Source organism: Gadus morhua, chromosome 5, assembly GCF_902167405.1.
Source record: "Gadus morhua chromosome 5, gadMor3.0, whole genome shotgun sequence".
Lineage (NCBI taxonomy): Eukaryota > Metazoa > Chordata > Actinopteri > Gadiformes > Gadidae > Gadus > Gadus morhua.
In genome coordinates, this window is record NC_044052.1 from 15,159,465 (window position 1) to 15,185,847 (window position 26,383).

The 26,383-nt window shown below is 44.5% G+C and overlaps 3 protein-coding genes across 3 annotated transcripts; all 3 read left to right on the forward strand.

The window, feature by feature from the left end:
• Window positions 1–208: 208 nt before the first annotated feature.
• On the forward strand, window positions 209–7,594 carry tspeara (thrombospondin-type laminin G domain and EAR repeats a). The gene is made up of 13 exons (XM_030356002.1): window positions 209–990; window positions 1,522–1,745; window positions 1,874–2,262; window positions 2,851–2,941; window positions 3,211–3,370; window positions 3,539–3,670; window positions 3,769–3,839; window positions 4,070–4,231; window positions 4,376–4,583; window positions 4,770–5,002; window positions 6,000–6,178; window positions 6,604–6,705; window positions 7,007–7,594. The coding sequence occupies exons 1-13, from the start codon at window positions 903–905 to the stop codon at window positions 7,158–7,160; spliced, it is 2,193 nt and encodes a 730-aa protein (XP_030211862.1). The 5' UTR covers window positions 209–902; the 3' UTR covers window positions 7,161–7,594.
• Window positions 7,595–7,751: 157 nt separating this feature from the next.
• Window positions 7,752–22,084, forward strand: usp40 (ubiquitin specific peptidase 40). Its single transcript, XM_030356001.1, has 32 exons — window positions 7,752–8,430; window positions 8,524–8,591; window positions 8,721–8,834; window positions 8,946–9,110; window positions 9,678–9,824; window positions 10,237–10,380; window positions 10,659–10,787; window positions 10,956–11,114; window positions 11,219–11,326; window positions 11,600–11,785; window positions 12,239–12,374; window positions 12,659–12,740; window positions 12,907–13,078; window positions 13,272–13,356; window positions 13,864–13,934; window positions 14,041–14,480; window positions 14,721–14,892; window positions 14,983–15,043; window positions 15,180–15,236; window positions 15,366–15,454; window positions 15,554–15,640; window positions 15,793–15,829; window positions 16,234–16,298; window positions 16,632–16,706; window positions 16,941–17,055; window positions 17,249–17,331; window positions 17,749–17,867; window positions 18,538–18,603; window positions 18,997–19,207; window positions 19,599–19,694; window positions 19,948–20,042; window positions 20,396–22,084. Exons 1-32 carry the CDS (start codon window positions 8,235–8,237, stop codon window positions 20,490–20,492), a joined length of 3,927 nt encoding a protein of 1,308 aa, XP_030211861.1. The 5' UTR covers window positions 7,752–8,234; the 3' UTR covers window positions 20,493–22,084.
• Window positions 22,085–22,320: 236 nt separating this feature from the next.
• Window positions 22,321–23,828, forward strand: fabp7a (fatty acid binding protein 7, brain, a). Its single transcript, XM_030356003.1, has 4 exons — window positions 22,321–22,600; window positions 22,826–22,998; window positions 23,202–23,303; window positions 23,557–23,828. The coding sequence occupies exons 1-4, from the start codon at window positions 22,528–22,530 to the stop codon at window positions 23,605–23,607; spliced, it is 399 nt and encodes a 132-aa protein (XP_030211863.1). The 5' UTR covers window positions 22,321–22,527; the 3' UTR covers window positions 23,608–23,828.
• Window positions 23,829–26,383: the final 2,555 nt, after the last annotated feature.

Genomic DNA, 26,383 nt, shown 5'->3' on the forward strand with positions numbered 1-26,383 from the left:
GTTAAGGCAATTAATCTGCTTAGAAGGCTACATATTACATAGGCCAAGATGGCTATCTTTAACCATCATCCTCTTTGCAATGGTTTTTCTCATACCTTCGAAGAAATTGTTTTAAAAGTCATAGCTTTAGATCTTATATGTAAACACATGTATGATAGCCAGAAGAGCTAGGCTAGAACACACACACACACACACACACACACACACACACACACACACACACACACACACGTCTGGGGCATGTACAGTTGTTCCTCATAATGCAGAAGAAATATTAATCGTTTTCAGATGATGTTCCTCTATGTCACATGGCCCCGCAGTCGGTTTCCGATCAAGCTTGTCGGTTTAGTTTTGACCAAATTAAAGGACATTTTGCAGCACATTTAGAGCCTGGGGAAATCATTTAATGACAGAAATGTGGTTTACCATCTCATTGTCGCCCTGTGTGTTTATCATCTGATGGGATTTTTTTGTCACAAGAATACCCTTAGACACATAGAGGGCAAGCTTCATCCCCCAACCTCCCCTCTCATTGTCTAATTATGGAAGGTGAAAGGAGGATGTACTATAGCTCATCATTTGCATGTCTCTGGTGTTTAAAAGGGGGCGTGTTGGTCTTGGCTTAGCCACAGAGAGGAATGGATTCCTCCGGGATAGCACATATATGCCTTGGGACTTTGCCTCTCTCCTACATCTCATGATTCCACAGTATACTCGCAGAACTTCGTTTTTTTTTTAAAATCTGGCTTTCAGTTAGAGGAATTTGTTGAGGTGGAGATGATTTGTGACCTGAAGTTATTCCAGAGGACACTATTGTTTGGTCATATTTTCTTGAAGGATACAAGGTAGTAAAGGAGACATCTTACTGGCTGGGGACTCCACTTGATATGGGGATATAGGGTATGATGTCCTCCATGATCTTCCTACTGCTTTTAATCCTGAGGCTCACAACCACTGGAACATCAGCACAGACATGGAGACACTGTACAGGTATTTCATTCTGTTCTACTAATCTCATTTTGTGCCCTTTTTTCGAAAGTCAATTGTGTCCGTTTTCCTCATCTGTGTCTTTGTGTCTTGGCTTAATTTTCCCCATTTCCCATCCTAAAGATTTCTTGATTCTTTATTATTGCGGTTTGTCTACAGATTTTCCTCGATAACAACCAGTCCTGGGAAATCCCTTGGCTGAAGCGCAAATTGGCACACAATCTAATATTGACGTCATTAAATGGCACAGAGATAAAATGATCGTTACCCAAATTGGTTGAACAGGAAAAACGTGTTGTACTTCTATGAAGGGATTGATTTATATCATGTTTATTCTTTTTATTCACTCCCCCCACACAGCACTTCTTTACTGAAGGGCTTTTTCTTGCATACCAGGGGAACCATGCTTTAAAGAATTGGAATATAGGATTAACTAGCTAATTACTTTATAGCGTAGTAAATTCTGTGCGCCAATGTATTGAGGGGGGAAGGAGCCAACATGTGACGGGCCCTAAATCTTTCCATCTTCTACAGATTTACCCCCTCTGGATCTCCTATCCTTTGTCCTGGAGAAGGACACCTCCAGACCCACACCAGGGGTTCGAGTGATGGAGGACGGAGGGATGAGGGGTGTGCGTTTCTCTCGCCCGCATCCTTCCCTGAGCTTCCCCTCCGCCCAACTTCTGGTGAACTGCGACCTCTTTCCCGTTGATTTCTCTATCGTGGTGACCCTGAAGGTTAGCCCCGCTGATCTCAAGGTAAGACCCATGTGTCCGTGGCTTGACGCATCTTGAGTTTTAGACGGCGGGGTCCCACGGTCTTTGAGATTATTACATTATTTGTCACCGTATTTCCACCTCTTGTCTTCTTCCTCATCCTCCTCCAGAGGAACGAGTACATCTTTTCTCTGTTGGAGGAAAATGATTACGACAACGGAACGGTTAGGGGAAGGATGATGGAGGACACGGAGGAAGACAAGACGAGGGGGCAAACGGCGGGGAGGCGCGAGGAGGCGGCGGCGGCGGCCAGGAAACAACAAGAAGAGAAAGGAGATGAGGCGTCTGGAGCAACCGCCAGACAGCGGGGAGCAGTCATCCTGGGGCTAAAGATCGCCGGGAGTCGTCTGCACTTGGTCTTCCAGGGTCACGCCAAGGCCACAGAGAACTGGGTGTTCAGAGGGGTGGAGCTGACGGAAAGCCAGTGGCACACGCTGGTGTTGGTGGTCACAGGCCAGCGCGCCACACTCAGCGTGGACTGCAATGCCCCGGTAGACATGTGAGTTCGATCTTTATTGCTTGCTTTAAACAGCTACACATACTCACACAGACGCACACGCACACACACACACACACACACACACACACTCACACTCACACTCACACTCAAACGCACGCACGCACACGCACACGCACACACACACACACACACACACACACACACACACACACACACACACACACACTCGTTACAGGTTCCCTCCCACCTGTGGTTCTGTGAAATACCCCCCCCACCTCCGCCTCCTACTCCTCTAAAGCCCTTGCCTGGGGTTATAGTACATCCTTCATCGCAGCACAATGGCTCAGTTCCAAGTGTACCTTGAGCCTGTAGCCATACAGCTTGACAGTATTTGATAGATTGCTCTAGTGGTAGGGAGGAATCTCCCGCAGGGCATGGGGAGGGTAGGGGGAGATCAGTGCTCCAGTACCATGTTGAAAATACTCCTCTTTAAACTAAAAGACAGAACAATAAGGAAGATTCTCTGATTGATTCACCCCATGCTTTTTGAATGCTTGTAAATGGAGAGCAAAACATATAGCAGAAGACATTGTGGGTTTTTGATCATGCGACGTGTTTGGTGCTCAGGGGTCTCTCCAGGTCTTTCCCCACTGATCTCGACATCAAGGGATCAACATTCCACCTGGGGAGCCGTGGGAGATGGAAAGGCCTGTTTTCAGTAAGATCTTTTTTCATAAAACATAGGTAAACAACAGAGAGGTTACAATGGGGATTAAAAGATAAACAGCTATTGACCACTTTGAACGCATATATATATATATATATCAGGTATATAATTGTTATTGCATATTATCTATATGTTTAATAATAACATAATTTGTATTCATTCCTTCAAGATATGACACTAAATATTACAACATGCACACTGTTTTTGAATCAACACCGAGTTTGGTTTCCCTGTGGTTTACCTGCTGCTGATGTGCTCAGGGTCTGGTCCGACAGCTGGTCCTCGTGCCTGGTTCGGATGCCACCCCCCAGGTCTGTCCGTCCTCTGAACCCGGACGGATAAACACCCTCTCAGTACCACCAGTTCTGTTCGACCTGTCTGTCAAAGCACCGAAGACTGACAGCCACCCGCCATCCTATGGTAATCTGCCCTGATGATGCCTCCATTAAAAGATATGCGATCCCATCGGGGCAAAAGCACAAGATAGTTAATCCCTGTCACGTCTGTCTGTCAGTCTACCTGATTATCTGTCTGTCTTTCTATTTTAACTATCACCCCTCACTGCCTGTCATTTCTCTACATCCGCAGAGGTACAGTTGAAAGTGTCAATTGGTCCCCAGAACTCATGTTCAGAGACACTGCGGGGACAACTATGGTTCAACCCCAACAGGAAGGGTCTCTACCTCTGCGATGGCGCCACATGGATCCCACTGCTGGAGGGTGAGAGCTGTAGCGGCTCAATGTAATCCACATGCACAGGTATCATATCAATGATTGCAAAATCTTGACTTTCATTTCTCTGTTTCACCCCTGCTCAGAGCACAAGCGTCTGGACTATGTGGTGGAACGTCAGGTTCTCACCACCAGCTCCGAAACGTACGACATAGAGGTATGCGTGATGATACACAACCTAAACAAACACCTATTTACAACCTTTAACCAATCTGTTACTTGCTTATTATACGTATGTATTTCACATATTCTACCTATAAAATTGCCTTTCTTATCACCGTTTTAATACCTTCATTACAGTTACACTGTACCTTTTAGATACATTTGAGTATACGTGCAAAACAGACATCTCTGGGACACTTGGACTCCAATTTGTTTGTCCTCTAGGTATTCCAGATGCCGGGTATGGGGCTGATGGCCGCCATGGCCCATCGCTCAACATCTTCTGGCTCTGGGGTCTACTTATGGTCCCAGTCAGGTTTCCAGCTCTACCAGAGTATCAGCACCTATGGAGCTCTGTCTTGGAGATATTTCACCTTGGGCGAAAAGGTACCTAGGTTGAAGAACAGACCGTAAAGGGAAGGGATTTGGGAAAATGCAAAATGATGTAAAGCATATGGAACCATGTGGTAGGATCACATTATTCATGCTCCAGACTCTGATCATCTGTTTTCCCTTTTTTATTCACTGCAGGCGTTTCTTGTAGTGTCTAACTCTGGCGGTTGGTCCCAAGAGTTGGCTGAGGAAGAGGCCAAAGAGGAGTTTTCTATCATTTACAAGTGGAGTAAGAAGAGGAAGCGCTTTGTGACCTACCAGACCCTTCGGACCCACTGCGCCAGGGACTGGGAAGCCTTTAGCATCAATGGACACACCTATCTCGCAGTGGCCAATCACAGACAACGTTAGTGGACTCTTTTGAATTTTGTTTCATTCATACATTCTAACTTCCACAACAACAATGAAAACACCAACACCAAATTACCAAAATGTCCCCCAAATTTGTTGAATCATTTTTTTTTTCCTTCTGTGATATCTAATTCTCGCTTTTAATTCCTTTCTCCATATGCTTTCTGGACCATGACGTTAGCAAACAACAACCACACTATAGAAAGCGTTCTGTACCGGTGGAACAGAAGAAGCAAGTCTTTTGAGGTTTACCAGAGGCTGCAGACCTCAGGGGCCTACGACTGGGAGTTCTTCACTGTCGGACCATACCATTTTCTGGTGGTGGCGAATGCTTTTGATGGCGTGACGACTCACGTAGACTCTGTCATCTATGTGTGGCTAAGTGGGAGCTTCCAGGTGTTTCAAACCATTAAGGTAAGAGGGAGTGAGTGAGAAGGGGGGGGGGGGAGAGAGAGAGAGAATAATTGCCTCAACCTGCTCTGGATTTAGACACAACGATAATCTATAAAGAAATCAGAATTATAAATAATGTAATAAGCAGTGGAATCATGAGTACAATCATCAATATAATTGATAAAGACCTACACTGGGGCTTATCGAGCCATTTTGGCAGGTGTGTGCATTGACCTCAGTAGTTGAGCAGCACTTTCATATATTATTTATCTGCATGATTTCATACTTACCATTTTCCTTTTGAGCTGGGCTATATTGTTGCCGATGGGATCTGTATCTTTGAGTTGGCTATTTATAGCCTTCCTGTCCCTGCACGAAGAAAGAAGGCAACAGAGCCAGCAAGCGATAAAACTATAATGAAAGACAAGTGGAAAAGGAATGAATGAGAAGGGGCGCGTCCATGGATTCAAGACTTCAGGCCTGAAATAGAGGCAGTGGTGAAGTGGCGTTCTGCGTGAGACACATATCTCTGACGTGTAACCGATAGCCAGTTGTATATTAGAACATAATCACAATGTAGGTGATCACGCTGACACATTGAGAGTTTAATGGGGAAACCGCAGAAGGGTTTGGGATTACTGATTAAGGGGGAACTCCATGCACAACTGGATCTGAGGACGCTCTGAAACCCTTAGAGGCATGCAACGATTAATCAGTTTAAAGACGGGGGAATCTCCAGGAACCAGGATAGTGTAGCGGCTGCTAGGGTGTTCGACTGCAGGCCGGAAAGGTACTGGGTTTGATCCCCAATGCCTACCCTTAGGTATCTTACCTGACCCCTAATCTAGCTGTATGTTGCTCTACAATGTACGTGTCTAGATGGACAGTAATCACTGACTCTATGTTCTATTCATTGTATGTCTGTTTACCCAGTCGCGTTTCAGCTGCACCTGACATTCACCCTAGTACCAATGCCTCACCTCCCGTTCTACCTCTTCCTCTTCTTTTCGGCTTGTAGACGTTTTGTGCGACCGACTGGGAGATGTTTCAGATCGACGGCCGGGTGTTCCTGGTCGTGGCCAATGGCCACCGGCTCCATGGAAGCGGGCCCAGCGAGTACGCCATCAACTCCACCATTTATGAACTTGATTTAAGCGCTCGTTTATTCGTTCGCTTTCAAGACATCATCACCTACAGGTAAACAAACGTAAAACACTCCCTTGTAGTTATACCTGTAGCTATAGAGCTGTGTTCATAAGACCCTTTCATATTGTCTTCAGTCCTGTAGTAATTCTTCTGTAACAATGTATAATAAATGCCATTTGGGGGACTCCGTGTGTCTCTCTCTCTCTCTCTCTCTCTCTCTCTCTCTCTCTCTCTCTCTCTCTCTCTCTCTCTCTCTCTCTCTCTCTCTCTCTCTCTCTCTCTCTCTCTCTCTCTCTCTCTCTCTCTCTCTCTCTCTCTCTCTCTCTCTCTCTCTCTCTCTCTCTCTCTCTCTCTCTCTCTCTCTCTCTCTCTCTCTCTCTCTCTCTCTCTCTCTCTCTCTCTCTCTCTCTCTCTCTCTCTCTCTCTCTCTCTCTCTCTCTCTCTCTCTCTCTCTCTCTCTCTCTCTCTCTCTCCAGTGCGGTGGACTGGGAGTTCTTCAGCCTGGGCGAGGACTACTTCCTGGTGGTTGCAAACTCCTTTGATGGGGACTCGTACTCCCTAAACAGTGTCCTCTACAGGTACTCACTCTTATCAAGAGGCCCCCTCCCGATGTCGAATGGTTTCTAACATTTATAGTGCTGAGGCGCTACGTGCGGGAAAATGATAATGCCGTGGACTTTATAAATGCCACAGGCACGTTAAAGAAACAGTAGTTCAAACATTTGCATGAGATTTTTTGACCAAGGGGAGCTCATTAGGAACATACCAGTGGATTTATGTGAAGAGACATGCCACAAAAAAGTCCCCAATGTACTGTCTCTCGATTAGCGGACAGGGCTTTGATATAGTGACTTTGTTTTTCTTTCAAACAATTTATAGGTGGCGGGGATATGAAGGATTTGTTCCTGTTCACTGGCTTCCGACGATCGGGTGCAGTGACTGGGAATTTTTCACTTATGAAGAGAAATCGTATTTGATCTACTCCAGCGCCAAAGCTCCTCTGTCTAAAGTCTTTATGTTGAAAACTCATTAGAAGAGAGTCAGCACACCAAACAGGGTGTGCGAAAGCACAGGTGTGGTGTGTGTGTGTGTGTGTGTGTGTGTGTGTGTGTGTGTGTGTGTGTGTGTGTGTGTGTGTGTGTGTGTGTGTGTGTGTGTGTGTGTGTGTGTGTGTGTGTGTGTTGGTGTGTGAGAGAGAGAGAGTATCGCACATGTGCAGACGTGCGATAGTGTGTAATTATACTCTTACTGTAAGCCTACCTGTCTACAATACTCGGCTCAATCGTAAGCAATCTTCAGAGCCTCACGTAGCCTTCTTTGAAGCTGTTTGTGAAACCAGTGTACCTCAATTAATAATGCAAAAATAGTGCTTAGAAATAATGGTCAGATGTGTTCATATTCTTCTTTCCTGTGGGAATATTTATATTTTAACAGTTGCCCAAATATTGTTGCATGAATTTATTCTGTAATAAAAAAATATGAATCACGTAGGATAATTCATGATACCAATGTGTACGTTATCATTTTTTTTCATAAATATCACTGTTATTGGTTAAAACCAATACTCACAGAAAAGGGTTACTAACAGAAAACTACAAGTCCCAGAATTCCGCATTGAACCTCCTGTTCAGGAAACATGGCCGCGTGCTGTCTGCCAGTGTTACATTTATTTACGTTTTGTGTATTATCTTTCAAAACACCTGGCAAGGTAGAAAAAGCTAAAGTTACAATCTGTACCGCGTAAAAAACACAAATGGCAGTATAAACGTTTATGTTTTCCGAAGTAAGAGGAAGGAACAGGATTTCATCGTAAGCGTTGTGGCACTGGTCTCCTTGCTGTCAGTTTCCACCCCCCGGGTATCGTACTGCATTTCGTAGCCTAGTCTTTCATCGATACTCTTCTCACATTACATTCGGTAATAGTAGCTATGTTTAGCCCCGTCAAATCCTCGTATTTCAGAGTCAGCCCAGCCACTGTCAACAGAGAACTTGGCAAGACCAAGATGAGATAGCAAGAGGACAAACAACAATACCGACACGTAGATAGATACAAGGCTACATACACTATTTTTTTTTAACGAAAGCTAAAGCTATTAGGTTAAAGGCAATGTTTGGGTGTCTTTTTGAGGAAGAGGAGGAAGCAGGGTTTTCTCCTAACCCAGGCTTGGGAAGAGTTGCCAAAGGTATAGAGGAGCCTCCTCCAACTAGGGGAAAAAGCAATCTCAGCGGCATTAAGAACCAGGGGGGTACCTGCTACCTCAACTCCCTGCTGCAGACCCTGCTGTTCACACCAGAGTTTAGAGGTCAGTTTGCCTGCCAGCTTCATTAAAATGGGCTATGGGGATACACATGGGCTATAATTACAACGGAAATTCGACTTGTTTTTGTTCATGCAGAGGAACTATTTAGCCTTGGGCAGGAGGAATTGGGACTTCTGGAAGGCAAAGACAAACCAGAGGCCAAAGTAAGTGTACCCCATGGGCACTTCAAAACATACCGGCTACAACTTGTAGCTCTTGTCTCTAGCTATTGTCTGTGTGTGTGCAAACAAGCTAACAATAAATAAACATTAACTATCTACTGTTTTGCCCAGGTTCGAGTGATTCCATTGGAGCTCCAGAGACTGTTTGCCCACCTACTGCTAGTGGACCAGCAGAGTGCCTCAACAACCCAACTCACTGACAGCTTTGGCTGGAAAAACAATGAGGTCTGTAACGATCAAAATACACAATGAGTGTATTGTATACAAGCTACTGAGGACTTTCTGCCTGTTCCTGAAAACCATAATTATTGTGGTTCTTAAACCTTGTGTGTTTAGGAGACTAACCAGCATGACGTGCAGGAGTTGAACCGGATTCTTTTCAGTGCTCTGGAGCACTCCTTGGTGGACACCAGTGGCAGCAGTCTGATCCACAGACTCTACCACGGGACCATTGTCAACAACATAGTCTGCAGTGAGTGTGGCAATGTCAGCCAGAGACAGGTATGTGTAGATGTATGCTTCAATATTATTATTGTGCAGATGTTTTTAATCCAAGAAAGCAGTTCAACCAGTTCATCAAAATTGAGTTTTAGATACATTTCATTAAGGGGAAGGTGGTGCTATCTTGCTCAAGGATGTGTACAGGTAGCCTGCTGGCATTGGGGACTAGACCTGGTACCTTTTGGCTGGGGGTCAGTCACTCAAACAACTAGACTATCCAACCCCAGTTACATTTTTCCAAATGCAACATACTATTGATAATTCAGCAGATGCTTTGCAGACTATTTGGTTATTAAAGGATCACCCCTTGTGATGGACCATGATGGTTTTTAAGGAAGCCCAATGGATAAGGCATGGTAGTAATAGAAGCCAACTATCCATTCCTTGATTGAACCCCAAGCTAGGAAGACTAGCTAGTGGTCAAATTAATTTGGATCCTCATAATAGACTAATGTAATAATTTGTTTCCACATGATTCAATTATACCCATTGGAGTGCCTAGGGCACTGAAAAATAATTAGTACCCAGTTACTTACCGTTAATTCTTTATGTCTTTGATCCCATCAGGAAGACTTTCTGGACTTAACTGCTTGTGTGTGTGGTATGGGCAGCCTAGAGAATGCACTTTGGGCCATGTTTGTGGAGGAAGAGATGTTTGAGGGCAACAACCTGTACCGATGTGCCAAATGTGATGGACTAGTAACTGCGGCCAAGGTCAGTCTCGACGCAATGCCTCCCTCACATATTTCACACTGTTAATAAAGCCAAAAAACGCAAATTGCCATGTTGTGCTCTGGGTTGTGTTTTTGAGTCTTACTTTTAAGTAATTCACATGTTATCACATTGATTTACAGTGTTTACAGTTGGGTTTTTGTCAAGGATTAAACTGACTAGACATGGCGGCGCTGACTGCTGTGTAGTCTTTATGACTATTTTGTCATTTAGGAGACTTAAGCAACTTAGTGCAAAATCAGATGCATGTCATTATGTGTACGCACCAGGCTCAAGGATAGGTACAGTTAGACTGCAGGCTTTATGGTTGAAGCCCGAACCTTTCGGCTTGTAGTCAATCACTGTAAACACTACACTATCCTGACCAAACTGTGTTGCTTTGCCCTGGTTTCAGTCGGCCAAACTGCAGGAGCTTCCTCCCTTCATTACCATGTCCCTGCTGAGGTTCAGCTTTGACTTCGCCAAGTGTGAGCGCTACAAGGAGATGGGGCGCTACACCTTTCCTCTCACCATTAACCTGCGGCCCTTTTGTGAACAGGTATAGGAGACTTTGTTTTTCCCCAAAGTGGAAATTCTGTGGCATTATTTATAACATGGTTGTATGTGTTAATTCAGAGATTTCAGATAGAGTTGATTTAATTTGCGGCTATGGTTTAGGGATCTTGTCTTTGGAAATCCTACAGGTAGCCTGGGCCTTTTGGTATCAAACACACAACCTTTGAACTAGGAGTCCATGCATGAACACTCATTGCTACTAAATATATCTAGTCGGTGGTACTTGTAGTCATTCACAGATCTCCTCTGCTCCTCCAACAGATCGATGGAGAGGACGCTGAGTTCACCTACAAGCTATTTTCTGTGATCATCCACAAGGGTGGTTGCTATGGGGGCCATTACCACGCATTCATCAGGGATATTGACCAGCTTGGCAAATGGGAGCCGCCGGTAAGAGGTCCTGAGCAAATCAGCCAAGTACAGCTTTCTTTTGGATTGATTTTTGAATTAGATGTCCTCTGATGTTCAAAATATAAGGCATGAGAATAAGAACAGGGGTCTGCAGTTCATGGGGCCTTTTCTGTGATGAGTGAATCACGTCGTAGCTGTTTTCTTTAGGAGGAAGACTCCAAAAATAAATTCAGGAAGACAGTGAAGACAGTGGAGGAGGTGCCGGAGGTGCCGGAGGTGAAGGAGGTGCAGGAGGTGAAGGAGCTGCAGGAGCCCAAACTGGATGTTGAGGACCCTCTTTGTCTGCTCACAGCTGTCATATCCCAGGTAAAACACAACTGAAATTCCAGCCTGGTTCTGTTGGCTGAATATAGAGTTCAAACATAAGCATGCTCATCGGTTTGTCCTCTGGTTCTGATGCTTTGCACTAGGAGCCGTCGAAGAGTGTGTTGCTGGACCAGTTGGGACAGAAGCTACTGGACAAGACGGGATCTTCCTGGGGCAAAAAGTTTAGAAAACATCATGGCCCCATAGGCAAGGTGTGGGGCATTTATAATGTTAAGGAATCATATTTTACTTTTTAAGCATGCGTTAATTAATAATTTATACTGTATAATAATACTAATGAAGGAGTAATATGAGTAATAATATCACGCGAGTATAACAACAGAATATTATATTAAAATGAGAACATAAAATAATGAATGTATTTAATTATTCCTTAATACATTGATAGAATAAAGTATTTGAAACCTTTTTAATGTTTTATTATGTAACTATTAAACGCAACATGATCTTTTCTACTGTGACAGTTCCTGCAGTCCCACAGCGACGTGTTCATGTTGGTGTCTAACGGCACCAGGGTAGCCCTGAAGTCAAACCAACCCAGCACTGCCGGCTCCAGCCCAGCAGAACCCAGCCCTCCCACCAAGCCGTCCCCCGCTCCTCAACCAGGGACTCCTCCAGAACCAGAGCACAACCCAGGGCCCGAACCAGAGGTATTCTAGGAGAGATGTTGAGAGAATGAAGCTGAAACATTGGGCGAGGCGGTGGCACTGCTGGGTTAGTATCGATGCGTCACACAGCAAGAAGCTCCAGGAGTTTCTCTATGTAGGGTCCCTAGTAATATACCTTGAAAGACATACAGGTCAGGGTGCTTGCCGTAGCCTACCAGCTTTGGGTCCTAATGGGGTAATACTTGACATGTTACACTGACTAAGATTGTCAGTGTACTAGCATTGGAGTGGATACGGTATATTTGGGTGCTTTACATGTGTGTCAGAATACTGGGAACATGCTTAGCAACCTAATATGCTAAGCATTGTCGGAATTGGCATGTTAGGGTACTAGGTCTGTGAGGATGCTTAGCTTGTAAGGATGCCGTTCTCGGTGCTGCTCTTCACCAGCTTCCCAACAGCATGCCGTTAAGCAGAGTGTTCTCCTTCCTGCAGGGTGACCACTGGTTTGACCTCAACGACTCCACAGTGGCCTCCATCAGGGAGTCTGACATAGAAAGACAGTTCCAGGGCAAAGAGAGCGCCTACATGTTGTTTTATAGGAAGGTCCAGCTGCCCAGGCCATCAGAAGGTAAGGACTATGTATATATATATTTCTATGTACCTAAAGTATATATAGATGTCAAGGTTTGCCGCAAAAAATGTGTAAGTTACTGCACCCTTTTGAATAAATCATTTTTATACTGCACTCGCAGTAGATGGTAGTTCTATCTAACGTCTAGTATTGTTATTAATATGTATCTAGAGAGGGACGGGAGTTTTTTTGTGTGGGGCCGCTGACGACCACTGTCGTTCTTGAATGTGGTAATATTATGTAAAGTTTGGTGAGGATGTAATACTTGTATGCATTCTCAGCCTTCAGGAACCCTCTGTATAAAGTCCCTCCTCACCTGGTGCAGATGGCCGCAGAAGAGAACCTCAACCTGCAGCGAAGACGGTACGCTCGCTTGCTCACTCACTGAGAAACTCACTCACTCAGTCACTACTCACTCATGCAGTCACACACTCGCGCACTCACGCCCTCACCAGGCCAGGACAGTTGAACTGTATCTGGATCTTTGTTGTGATTGGATTGATCATCAGTGTTTTAAACCCTACGACAGCGAAACGTTCGAGAACTCCAGCAACAGTGTGGAGCTGCGCCTGCACCTGGCACCCTCCTATAGGCTGGAGAACGGGGCTCTTCAGCCAATGAGCATCCACCAGGAGGGAGTCACACCTCTCAGCTTTGACCGCAGGAAAACGGTTGGAGACCTGCGATTATCTGTCTACCAGGTACAAGGATCGGCCAACAAAATCGGTCTAGAAATTTTACACCAGTATTTGGTGGTTGAAGATTTTCAGTTGTCAATTAATTCTAATTTTAAACATACACGTCAATATTATTTTTCATCATCGTGGTCATCTTGTGTTTACAGCTGCTGAATTAGTGACATTTTGTACTTGTCTTGTGTCTGTTTGTGTTTAGATGCTGGAGCTTTGGGAAGGGGACATGGCCTTGACCGTGGCCAAGAGCCTCCCTGCAGGTCTACACCTCTACAACACGCTAACAGGTGGACCTCCAGCCATCACATGCACACTACAGCTCATTTAATGTTCACCACTACTGTTCTCAAAGGACATAATTGGTAACACTCACCAATCAAAAAAGGGGAATGGCAAATCTCCCAAACCCCAATGAAAATACGAATAGTTTTATTGTTACTATTTTGCCAATTTTACCCAGGCCTCAGCCAAAACAATCTATCGTTGGAACTTTGTGAGTGATTACACTGTTAAAAACATGATTGCTCGCCTCCTTTTTTACTGTTAAGTTATAAAGGAGACTTAAACCACCTACAGCCAGCCTATTCAGATTCGGCTAGGATTCAATCCTCCTAACCACTTCTCTATCCTACCTATCAAACCCTTTGCGTTGCTTTGCTTCCTCCCTTCATGACCATGTCACTGCCGAGATTCATGTCACTTGCTGCTTTGACTTCGCCAAGTGTACCTAAACATCATGGAATCTGTCATCTATACCATAAGCTTAAATATGCAGCGTCAACTTCTTGTTCCAGATGACGGCATGTCTCTGTACAGCGCGGGCATCGTCACCAACTCTGACTTGTTTGTGTGGAACGGCAGAGAGGTGAGTCAGACACACTTCTAGCAAAAAAAAAATCAACCTCCATGCTCGCTCTAGCCAGGATCCAAAATGGCTGATGCTTCTCCTGGCCTTCCCTTGGTTCCTTCAGGTGGCCGGGGCACCTGTCCTCACGGGGGCCGAGTGGGAGCCGGTGCTGCTGACCGTTGTCAGGCCCTATCTCGGGGACGACGGCGACGACGGGGGAGGAGGGAGGGTGGAGGAGAAGGAAGGTGACGCAGCACCTGGGGAGGCCCCTGGTAAGGGGAAGGAGAACGGGGGGCCCGGGCTCATCAAGGAGACCAGGGGCTTTGCGTGCGGGGCCACCCTCGGGGAGGTCCGGGAGGCTCTCGGCGAGCCCCAGGAGAGCATGCTGTGCCAGGTGCAGGCGGCGGGGAAGGGGGGAGGTGCAGGAGGAGTGGAAGGCCAAGGCGGGGGTGCCAGTGGCTGGAAGGTGTTCCCTCCCGCGGACTTGCAGCGGACACTGAAGGAGCTGTCTCTGAAGGACGGAGACAAGCTGCTGGTCCTGGAGCCCCAGAGCTTCGACAGCAGGTGATGGGCTGCTGGGAGCCACTTGTGATAAAGCGTACATGTCATCATTTAGAATCGTTTACCCTTAATGACTTACAGGGGAACCTTTAAAATATCAAACCGTACAATCAAGCATTGGAGTACCTTAATCAATGCACTATGACTTTTTTCATGAATTTGAATCAATTACTATTGGGAGTGTGCTGGTTCTCTTGATGTGTGTCCGTAACTTAGTTATTTTGTTTGTTTTATTTTTTTCAGTTTGTTCAGTCTGAGTGGGGAACTGGTTACCGTGACGACGCCATCCGACTGCCGCTGGCTGCTCGTGGAGTTCCGACCGCACAGAGGAGGAGGAGGGGGAGGAGAGGGAGGAGGGGACGGCGTGGGAGAGGAGGAGAGGAAGAGTGCCAAAGTCCCTGCTTCAGGGATCATGGTGATTCAGAAACTAATTGAAAGGATCTTCAAATCTAAATTATTTAAGTTTTTCAGTAACGTTTACTTTTGATTGCATGTGTCTGTGTAGTCTATAGGGGAGGTGAAACAGAGGGCAATAGAGGAGTTGCACCTAAAGGATCAATTATCAGGCAAGAAACGATTTATTCGATACAATCTAGCATATTTGATTCAAAATAACCTTAATATTCAATTATTACTATTACGTGTTGTCATATTGTTATTTATAAAAAGCCAATTAAGTTTATGTGTATCTGATTTTGCTAGGTGTTGAGTGTTGCCTCAGACCGATGGACCGAACAGGAAAACATTTGCTTACCCCTGGTGAATATTAACATTTCTACCTACACTTTGAGGAAAACCAATCGACCTTGATTAGAAAACATTTCACGCTGCGTTAATCCGCTGAGAACATTTAATTATTAATGCTCATTGAACCGTTGTGTTTGACAGTTTGCGAGGAGTTGAGTGTTCGGGATGCGGGTGTGCGCCTGATGACCACACTCATCCTGTGTCTTGGAAAAGCCCCCACGACCACACAGGTGGACCAATAAGATCTGTCGTCAAACAACGAGTCTCAAAATGCTGTTTCTGTAACTTAAGAAGTGCACCATTAAGTTTCATTTATTTCATTGTCGCAGCTGTTTTTGCACTACTCTTTGGGCACGGCGCCCTCTGCTGGCATGGAAATGGACATCATCGTGGAGCAGACTTGCACTGTGAAAGAGGTGAGTTGGAACTGCGGGATGTGTGTGGGTTGGTTCCCTCTCTTTGTGGTGGGATCTCCTAGGATGTTATCTAGTCTTTCTTTCCTTGTCCGTTGGTTTATATGTTGTCCTTCTCCTTGTTAAAATGTTATTTTTCATCATTTGCTTGGCAGTGTCTCAAAGCAATGCTGGAAGCTATCGGACTGGAAGGTACTCCTCTTTTTGCTGTTTGACCGGCTTAATTAATGCAGTCTTAAAGTGCTGTTTGTAATGGGCTTATTTCTTGCCTGGTTGAACTGTATAGGGTATTTTTGTTGACACTTTGTGATACTCCTTACGAATAATATAGATTATTATGCATTTATGTTTCAATATATTTACATGGGCTTTTCAGCCTTTATGGACACGAGCACGGGTTGGTATCGAACCTGGGACACTACAAGGTGTCTCGCCTACATGGTTAGCACACTAGCTATAATTATATATAATATAAATAATATCTATATATAATTTATCATTAATAATAATCATAACCATATTCATATAATTTAGTATTTTGACGGACGATTTACAGTGTTTCCATCCACTGATCTTTCCGCCGTGTTTGTTTCCAGGCGACAGTTGGCATTTAAGAATCCTCGACTGGTGTGACGAGGTCGGGGAACCGCTCATGAACGAGGTCAGTATCACAGGGTCTATCTTGGTCGCACCATTTTAGTGTGTTTGCCTGATGGAAACAACAACAAGCTTAATCTTTTAGTTCACTCACTATGAAAAATCCATGCCAATGGAATAAGAAGATGCAAATTATATCTATTAGGTTACCTATCTATTATCTATTAAGTGCAGATGCTTTTTGAAGTTCTGCAATCCTTCGTTATGGTTCTTGTACATATTTACATTTTTCGTCATACTTTTTGTGTTTTATATCGTTGCCTTGAATTTGTTTATTCAAAATAATATTTTCCTCATAGCAACGATGAATTACTCTTGGTGTGTTCCTCTTCCACAGGATGCTCCTCTGTCAGAGCTGAACATCAGCTGTGGAGATACCCTGGTTATCACACAGGGACAACTGCCCCCCAAGGTAACTTCGATTTGATGTTCTTACTTTACTCACGGTTTATTCAAGGCCTCTCTATTACTATTTAGCCATTTTGCACTTTTATCCAAAGTGACCAGCAGTGAATTCAGACGTGTTCATGAATGAGAAGAAAGGGGTTAAGCATCTTTCTGAAGGATTCCTACAGGTAAACTTCAGGCATTAGGGTAAGTCTAACTACTATCCTCTTCTCCTCTCTCTCTTTCCCCTCCGGCTCAGGGCTACCTCAACCTATCCGTATGGCTGCTTCTTGATGCCGAGAGCGATGTTGTTTCTTATACGGATGGTGACTCTAACCACACAAACAAAGGCTCATCAGAGGACGTGAACGCATGTGAGCTCAGCAGATTCCTCATTGTGTCGTTCTTCGGTGTTCATCGGTTGTGTATGATGTTAATCTGTGTGTGTGTGTGTGTGTGTGTGTGTGTGTGTGTGTGTGTGTGTGTGTGTGTGTGTGTGTGTGTGTGTGTGTGTGTGTGTGTGTGTGTGTGTGTGTGTGTGTGTGTGTGTGTGTGTGTGGTTGCTAGCTGGTGTTCCAGGGGCCACACTGAGAGCCTTGGGAAAGGTTGAAATACCAGATGAAGCCACACTGGAGGACCTTAAAATACAGGTAGAGATTACGGAGGAAGGGGGAGAGAGAGCGTGAGTGGGAGAAGAAGAGAGAGTATGTGTGTACATTTAAATTGACATTATTTAGCATGTGTATAAATGATCAACCTGCAGTACAGAGTCCCATTGTGATACAAGTGGTACTCTATCAATTACAGACAAGAACCTTTGAAAACATTAAAAAAGTTTGGAAAGGTTTATTTGGGGTTTTGTAGTTTGTCTTGCTGTTTTTGACCAGATTCAAAAACTAGGATTATTTCATGGTTAACATGCCACGTTAAGGGAGCAAAGGGCAAGCTTTAGGTTGGAGCAGTACGACTCCAAAGTTCTCCTGCTGGAGGCACGAAGTGATGAACTCAGCCCATCAGAACCAAATCTCACTGTGGTGTTTGTGCTGTTGTTGTGTTGACGATATCAGGTGATGACACTGCCCGGCCTGCAGAGTGTGTGTGTTCCCACCCCGGCCTTCCTGCGTCTCTGGCAGCTAGAGGAGCGGAGGCCTGTGCGTATCCACAGAGGACAACAGCTCACACTCAGGTCACACACACACACACACACACACACACACACACACACACACACACACACACACACACACACACACACACACACACACACACACACACACACACACACACACACACACACACACACACCCCCCTCCCGCATGCAAAATACAAATGTGAGTGAATATCAGCCAATGTTGTAGGTTCTGTTTGTTAAGTGTTTGTAAGTGTATTTTAACCTGTGCTGAATGCCCTCTTGGCTCTTGAAAAAAGAGATTTCAAATCTCTCTTTGTTATCTATCTGGATAAATAAAGGTTAAATAAATAGTAATACGCACACGCGTACCACACACATGCAAATACCACCAACTCAATCTTACATGCACACCGGCGCACACACACACACAGAGATACCGCACACATGCAAAATTTGAATGCGAGTGTGAAGCAGAAGTAGGTAATCACTGTTGTTGGGTGCCAGGGTGCTGTCATGTTGTGATGGACTTGGTGGGTTACCGCAACATTACAACATACAATACACGCCGATCCAGCATCGCGATCCACTATCCAAAAGTAAATCTATTTCTGCACCTGGAGAAGAATGCAATTGCCAATTGCATTTTTGGCCATTGCCGAAAGTGATTCATCTCCAAAAGCATGCAGCGTCAACAGCTGTGTCCCTTTGTCCCTCCTCCCTTCAGGAAGCTGAAGGTGACTGGCGGTGCAGAGCTCTGTGTGCAGCGCCTGCTCAGCGAGGAGGACCTCGGGTAAGTCGCACCGCAGTGTCTAGGTGAGCCGCTGAGCCACAAGACGTCATAGATAACACCCCGTCAGGAATAACCAATAGGTCGCAGGTCATTATCGAATACCTCAGAACACAAATCAATCATCCTTTCCTTCGCCCTGCACCTCCTCCATGACTTAATGCCACTTGTCCTCCATCTCCACCCCCTCCTCCTCCTCCTCCTCCTCCACCCCCTCCTCCTCCACCACCCCCTCCTCCTCCACCCCCTCCCCCTCCCCCCCTCCTCCTCCACCCCCTCCTCCTCCTCCTCCTCCTCCACCCCCTCCTCCTCCACCACCCCCTCCTCCTCCACCCCCCCCCTCCCCCTCCACCCCTCCTCCTCCACCCCCTCCTCCTCCTCCTCCTCCTCTGCCAGTCTGAAGGAGGTGTTACTGCGTGTCCAGATGGCGGTGCCGGGCGAGGGCCGCTACTACCCCGCGGAGGAGCTGGTGTGGAACGCCTCGCGGGACTCCTCCCCGGGCTCCCTGCGCTCCACGCTGGCGGCCCGCTACGGCCTGTCCCCCGACGCCCTGCTGCTGGCCAAGCAGCACCCGGACAAGCACACCTGGGACGCCATCACCAGCTGGGTACACTTGACGGTTTAGGGAGGGAGGGAGGGAGTTGGGGTCAGGGGGGGGGGGGGGTTGACGGTGCATGTTTGCATGGTTTTGCAATATAGAAACGTCCATGGATCCAGGGAAAGGAGGAGGAAAACTGGGTTGTTGGGATCGCAATGAAGGTACGTTATTTTATTTTGGAAGATTGTCCATTGAGGTTGGACAGTGACTGTAAACTAGAGAGAGATAAATATGAGGGGAAAGCTTTAGTAAGGGCGATTTCCGTTTAGCACACCCTTGTTGACCCTGGCAAGAATGTGTTAGATTTAGCTTACAGTTGAAAGCCCCAAACTGGGCATTGTTGAGGGGGAGCTCACACCCCATTAGAGATCAAAGGGAACCTCTGGTCTTGTGTTGACAGAGCCAGCAGACGTCCAAGAGGAAAAAGAAGAAGAAGACAGAGTCCCTGCTCGGAGCGCCGTTCCACCTCAAAGATGGAGACATGATCGGAATCAAGGTACCGGAGAGGAAATCCAGAGCAACGCCTGTTCTCTTACAGGCTGTGACTTATTGGAGCTGGTATTCTGTAATGTTAAATCTATTCCATCTGACCAACTGGGTAACATTGGAGCAGACTTTGAGCAAGAATTGAGTGACACTGAGCGTTTAGCTCCTCTTTCCGAAGAGACGACCTCCTGTTCTCAATTCCAATGCGTTGTCTGCATTCCTGTATAACACATGATGCTGTGTGTTGTGTTGCTGCGGGGCAGAACCTGCTGGTTGACAGCAGCCGGGACTTCTGCACCCTCGAGGACCTGCAGGGCCAGCAGAGGCTGAGAGAGGAGGAGGAACAACGCAGGAAAGGGTGGGAACCGTCCTCCCTTTTGGCCTCTTGCATTCAGTTTACAACTCGTATGGGGATAAAAAGGGATACGCCAAGACATCTGTACATTCTTGATATCCTGTCTTACCCAGGGTTGTCTTTATTCCAAGTTCATTATCATGCATCCCGAAGGGGAGTTCACTGGGTTCACATCCCCATTCTAGACGAACAATGATGAATTTGGAATTATAGAGCTAATCTGAATCTGGGAAAGACTAATCATTTGTAAATGCTAATTTACAGATTTCTCTTTTTTTTATGATTTAAAGATAGTCTTAATAGGGGCATTTTGCAAAATCTCACCGTTAATCTCATTCCTAAATCTTTCATTGCAGAGGAGCGAGTTGTGCAGCGGGAGTGGAGAACAAGGCTTCCTGTAAGGGCAGAAGGCCCGAGGTGGCCCTGTCCATCAACGTTGGGACATTCCGGTAGCCCCGACTACCTGATGGATGTCAAAACAAATGACTCGTAATGCTACTACTTCTACTACTACCTGTAATATCATGCTTACTAGAAAAAGAGTATCTGGGACTTTCTACCCACAGGATTATCTCACTCAACCTCAATCTTGTGCCAAAAAAGATTGAATCCGTTTCCTTACCAGTACACATGGGTTTATCCCCTCCCAAAAAACTGAAGTGGTCATCCGATTAGGGGACTTAGGGATTCATAACGGAATTGTTTCTGTACAATCTGCTTTACTGTGCGTTTTGATCTGCATTACGTCTATGCAACATCTCTGTTTCCGAAAGAGGTCATTTACCTTTTCTTTCTTTTTTTACTTACGACCTAAATTCTACTGTCTGCCGGTTGACTTACAAACAGTTTGATGCCATTTTCTTTTCCATGAGTTCTACTGAAATCTGCATTTTCACTTTTTTTTTTGAGTAATGTGCCTGAAACATTAGCCACGGGGTATTATTATAATTTTTTTATGCATTGGTCACTATATATCAGTACAATTATGAGTGTCATATTCACACTAGTGACCACTTAGCTTGGTAACCCTTTTTTTGTTCTTTTACTCTGAATTTAACAATTCTTGTTCTGTGGCTCTACTGTACTAACTCACGCCGGTCATGGAGTTTGACATTACCATGGAGAGGCTCATCAGTCTTCCCTACTCCACTCTACCTCTCTCTCTTTATCTCTACCTCTGCATCCCTACTCTTGGTCCATTTCTCTATTGCTGTTCAGGTGTTTATTTTGGCCTCTCCCGGTATTTAAACATTGAGTCACTTTTAGTAATTTGGCAATAAATGTGGAGTAACCCTTACGATATATAAATAATTGGCTGCTGTGCGGATAACCCCATTTGAACTATTTAACGGATGGATGGAGTTGCAGTTAAATTTGAGGGATAGATGTAGGCTATATTTATTTCAAATCCCTTGACTGCGATCACTGACTGAAATCAAAGCAGACAATCTAGACTTTAATATCATTCAGTTGTCTTTAAACTAAGATATAAGTTTGATTTACAAAAAATATGTTTAATAATAATAATAATACCTGGTAACTTTGGATGAATGCCTTTATCAGCCCTGTATCAGATTTATACTACATTTATGCTCAATGCTGTTTTTCGACCTACACTTGGAAAAATGGGATATTGAGGTAATTCAGTGCACAATTCTTTAAATGTACATTGCATGCACCATTACCCGCATTTCAGGGAATAAATGTAATCCATTGATTCGTTATTTTAATTTACTTAGCCTATGACATGTCATGAACTACAGTTGAAAAGAAAAAAAAAGTTATTCGGGACTTTGTATCCTTTGGCACAAATGATTTTTTATTTCTCGTCTGGCATGAAGTGCCAAGTATTTAGCCTACTAGAGACTTTACTTTGCCAGTTTTGTTTGGAGGCGAATGCAGGGAAACGAGGTAATAACCTATTTTCGAAATAAACAGTATTGCCATGCAGGGTCATTTGCCATAGATAGGTCGGCAGGATTTTACGTCGAATTTGTTGTGTTAACGATTTATATATATAAAATTAAATATATATCAAGATCTTATCTAACGTCGTCCATTGTCTCATTCAGAAATTATTCATTTGCAGTTTCTAAAGAGCGATCTGTGGGGGAAGTAAAGACCTGGCTATTAATTTATTTTATCATTAGCTTTGCCTTTTCATGCAATATGATAAAAAAAAGACCATTGCAGTAAATTGTCATTTTGAAACTACATGGACTATGTGAAATCTTAACATTGATGTGCATTGGCATATACCTCATGCATGCAATAAATATCTAATGCAATCGCTATTTCTCACCAACCTTGCAACCAATCAATGGTCATCGTGTGACACGGGCCGTTGCAGCGACTGGCTGCGGCATATCTCCACCCACTTTACAGGGTTATATTTGCCGGCGAACTCTGCAAAGTGCAGTCCCTAGGGCGTCTATCTATAACATCAGCACTTCACCGTTATCTGAAGCGGACTTATCATATTGCCAAAATGGTTGATGCATTCTGTGCCACATGGAAATTGGTCGATAGTCAGAATTTTGACGAATACATGAAGGAACTTGGTAAGTTGCTCTTATTCTAATATTCAGGTTATTTTTGTATAATAAAGCAAAGAACCTTAGTTATATATTTAACTTTGTTTCTGTTTTGTTTTTGTAACTTAAAAAAAAGGATTCGGGACTACTATGATTTAATCAATCTGGATTCTGTCTCCAATGTTGCAAAGTCTCAATCCCAATAGGAGCTGCTATATTTATATCAGCCCTAATTATTTCTTTCTTGACTAGGTGTTGGTTTCGCTACAAGGCAAGTTGGCAATGTGACCAAGCCCACCATTGTAATCAGTCACGAAGATGACAAAGTCGTGGTCAAGACCCAGAGCACCTTCAAGAACACCGAGGTCTCCGGCAAGTTGGGCGAGGAGTTTGACGAGACGACAGCTGACGACCGCAACGTTAAAGTAAGTTCAGTATGAGTTAGTTAGGGCGTTGTTTAGTAAGTTGGTAGCCTTCTTGATTTATTTTTATTTATTTTTATTCAAATCAGTCAAATGTACGTCAATTAAATAAACGAATACAAATAACTACTACGCCCAGTCATCGATTGAGTAGAAACAGTCATTGTTCTTATTATTTATTTTTTAATGCGTGGCTCTGCTTTCAGTCTACCTTTACAATGGAGGGAGACAACCTCGTCCAAGTGCAGAAGTGGGATGGGAAGGAGACTAAGTTCGTCCGAGAACTCAAGGACGGGAAGATGGTGATGGTGAGTGAATTGCTGATGAGGCTACAGTCTTGTGTCCCGTTACAAAGGCCGACCCCTGCTGGGACAGTGGGTCATTGAGGACATTAGGCCATTGAGGCCACTGCATCAAGCCAATGCATCAATAAAATCATTGAGCATATAAAGGGATGTTTGTTATTTATTTATTTATCTACGTACAGATAGCAAATAATGTATTTTCTCATTGAACTAGTTCTCAACATTCACATTTTACAACATTGCTTTTCTCTCTCAGACCCTGACTTTCGGGGGAATCCAGGCTACCCGCACATATGAGAAGGCATAAGATAGACTACCTCACAACCAGGGATGTCGCCCGAGCATGGGAAACCATCAACCAATTTGTTTTTGACTGTATGCAAAAATGTGCACCTGATTGTTTTTTTAACATGAAACAAATGTATTGGAAACTCATCTTTTTTGCTAGCAATCCATTAACATGTAATACTGTAATGTTTGTAAAGCTCTTTCAACCATGGTTATCAATAAATTACTTGTATTACTAAACACGTTTTTTTTATCATTCTCAATGTTCGGTCAAAAGCTTCTTCTTTGAAAGAGCTGTCCTTTCCACCCGCCCACCCAAACCACGCCACCCCCCCCCCCCCCTCTGCCCCTCTTTTCATAAGAGTTTCTATGCCTTTCCACATTTGTATCCAACTTAAAGAAAGAACAAAGGGGCCCTCTGGGATTGGTTGGCCCTGGTGACAGCTGGGCTGACGGGCCTGGGCCCAGCCAGTCTTGGAGCAGCGAAGTGTATTGAACCCAGTAGCCGGGACCTTGGCCTGGAGTAACCTTCTAGAGAGCAATGGGTGGTGGTTTTACACAAAGAGGGGGGTGGGGGGGGAAGAGGGTCGAAAGCAGGGTAGATGATGTAAGCCTCCTTGGGATAATCAGATTTGAATTGTGATGTCATTACTTCGAAGCAGCGTTCAATAGCTTGGACAAACGGTTCAAATTTGACAGGTGGCATGACACAGCAGATGTCAGGACGCTAAGCAGTAACGCAAGTTATGAAGATCGATAGGCAGCACAATGGTTCAGCAATAGCATTAAGCAGGAATGGGGTGTGAGTGGTTTACTGTGGTTTACTGTTAACCATATGCTGACGCTTCTTCAAATAATCTCTCTATAGGCCTGCTTATTGCTGAGTCCTGATACAAAGTGTAGCTATCCTGTGACATTGGACTATTGAGGTGCATAGAGCCAATGCATCAATCCAATTAAAGCACATATATAAAAGGAAATCTTTTATTTATTGATTTAGTTTTGTTCTTCAAATTAACATCATACACCATTGGACCAACAGTGTGTATATATTGTGGCTGGCATAGTTATTTCTGCTGCTCATTCTACTACTCATTTATAACAAGTTGTAAAATGTGGCCATTTTACATTTATTTTATTTTCCCCATAACTTACTGTCCTGTATTTACAGTATCTGGGATTAATAGAGAACATCTTATACTTTCCATTGTGATGCACATGCTGTTTCATGAAGACCTCAACCGTTTTATGTAGTCTCATGCAGAGCCTATTTTCTACCACTGTTAAGACTTTTACTTCCATTCATTCTTCCCGGTATCTACTTGTTTTAGGGCCCAAGTCGCAGTGCTCCAGTGCTGCTATGCATGGTGTATTGAGCCTACGGAGCACCGAGACAACAAGTAATCCGTTATTCTCATTTCATTCTCCCGAGTTCCTGGCTGCTATTGAATAAAGACACAGCAGCAGGGGCGACGGCGGCACCAGCACAATACAACTATGGTAACTGGAGTGGAAGTTATTTGGCCATCGGCCCCACTGAATTAATGACCGAAAATATCCCAGTCTCCCGGTACCCTCCATTTCACTGCCAAATGATTTGCATTTGTAATTCACATGACAATGGGGGGCGTGAGAGAAACTTTTAGTCAAGTAGAAATAGAAGAATATTTGTACTTGATATTCAACATTTTAACCACATGACACCGATTTATTTATAAAGGTTAATACAATTATGTCATTTAAATGTCTGGTTGAGCAATTTCATCAGTGGTCAGGCCAATTCCCAGATGGACAGGGAGATTATCCTTTGTCTGGAAACTGTGTCAGTGTTAGTAGCTGACCTTGAGTAACCACTATCTCTGGCCTAATGAGGGAACCCAAAAGACTAGCCCTTTATCTGTGGCATATTCTCACTCTCTCTGGCAATATGCCAGAATCCCAAATAATGCATAGGAATAGTAAGTCATTATTGAAGTGCATTGAATCAAGATAATGTGTTATAATGTGATTCAGCTATTAAAAATGTATACAATTAATAATTTAAACAGGCCACAGTCCGAACCATCTCACTAATACAATAGCAGGCCTGTCGCACCAGTTACTCATGTGCGCATGTGCCAAGCAGCCTGCAGCTCACACACACAAAGCAGGCGCGAACGCATACATACACCGCAAGAACGCACATACACACCGCATACACACACCGCACACACATGCGCACGAACATACATGGAAACGCACACACACACACGCGCGCACTCACCGCACGTCAAGACAAATGCAGCGACACATACACGAAAGCGCACGCACACACACACAGACGCACGCGCACACACCGTACGTCAAGTCAAAGGCAGCGACACACTCGTTGAGCTAAGACGTTTTGTTTTTAAACATAACTGCTACACCATCAATAAACGCGCCCAGGTAAGAGCACGTACGCACACACCAAAGTGACACAATCGCCCAGGTAAGACGTTATGTTTTTAAACATAACGGCTCAGCCGTTGACAAACTCTCCCAGTTAACACGTTCTATCTATAGACTGTAGAAATTGCGATAAAATAACCTTAAATTCAAACATCGCACCGACCGGCTTATCAACACAAAAGTCACGTGATCTTAAAGAGACAATGTCCCTATAACACATAACGAAAACATGTCATCGACACAGTATGGTGAATTATGTCTATAAGGTCCCCCACAAGACTACACTTTGTTGCTAAAATGTAATATTACTCGTCTCCTTGAGCCTCCCCAAATGTCTTGCGATATTGATATCCCCCCCTCCCCCC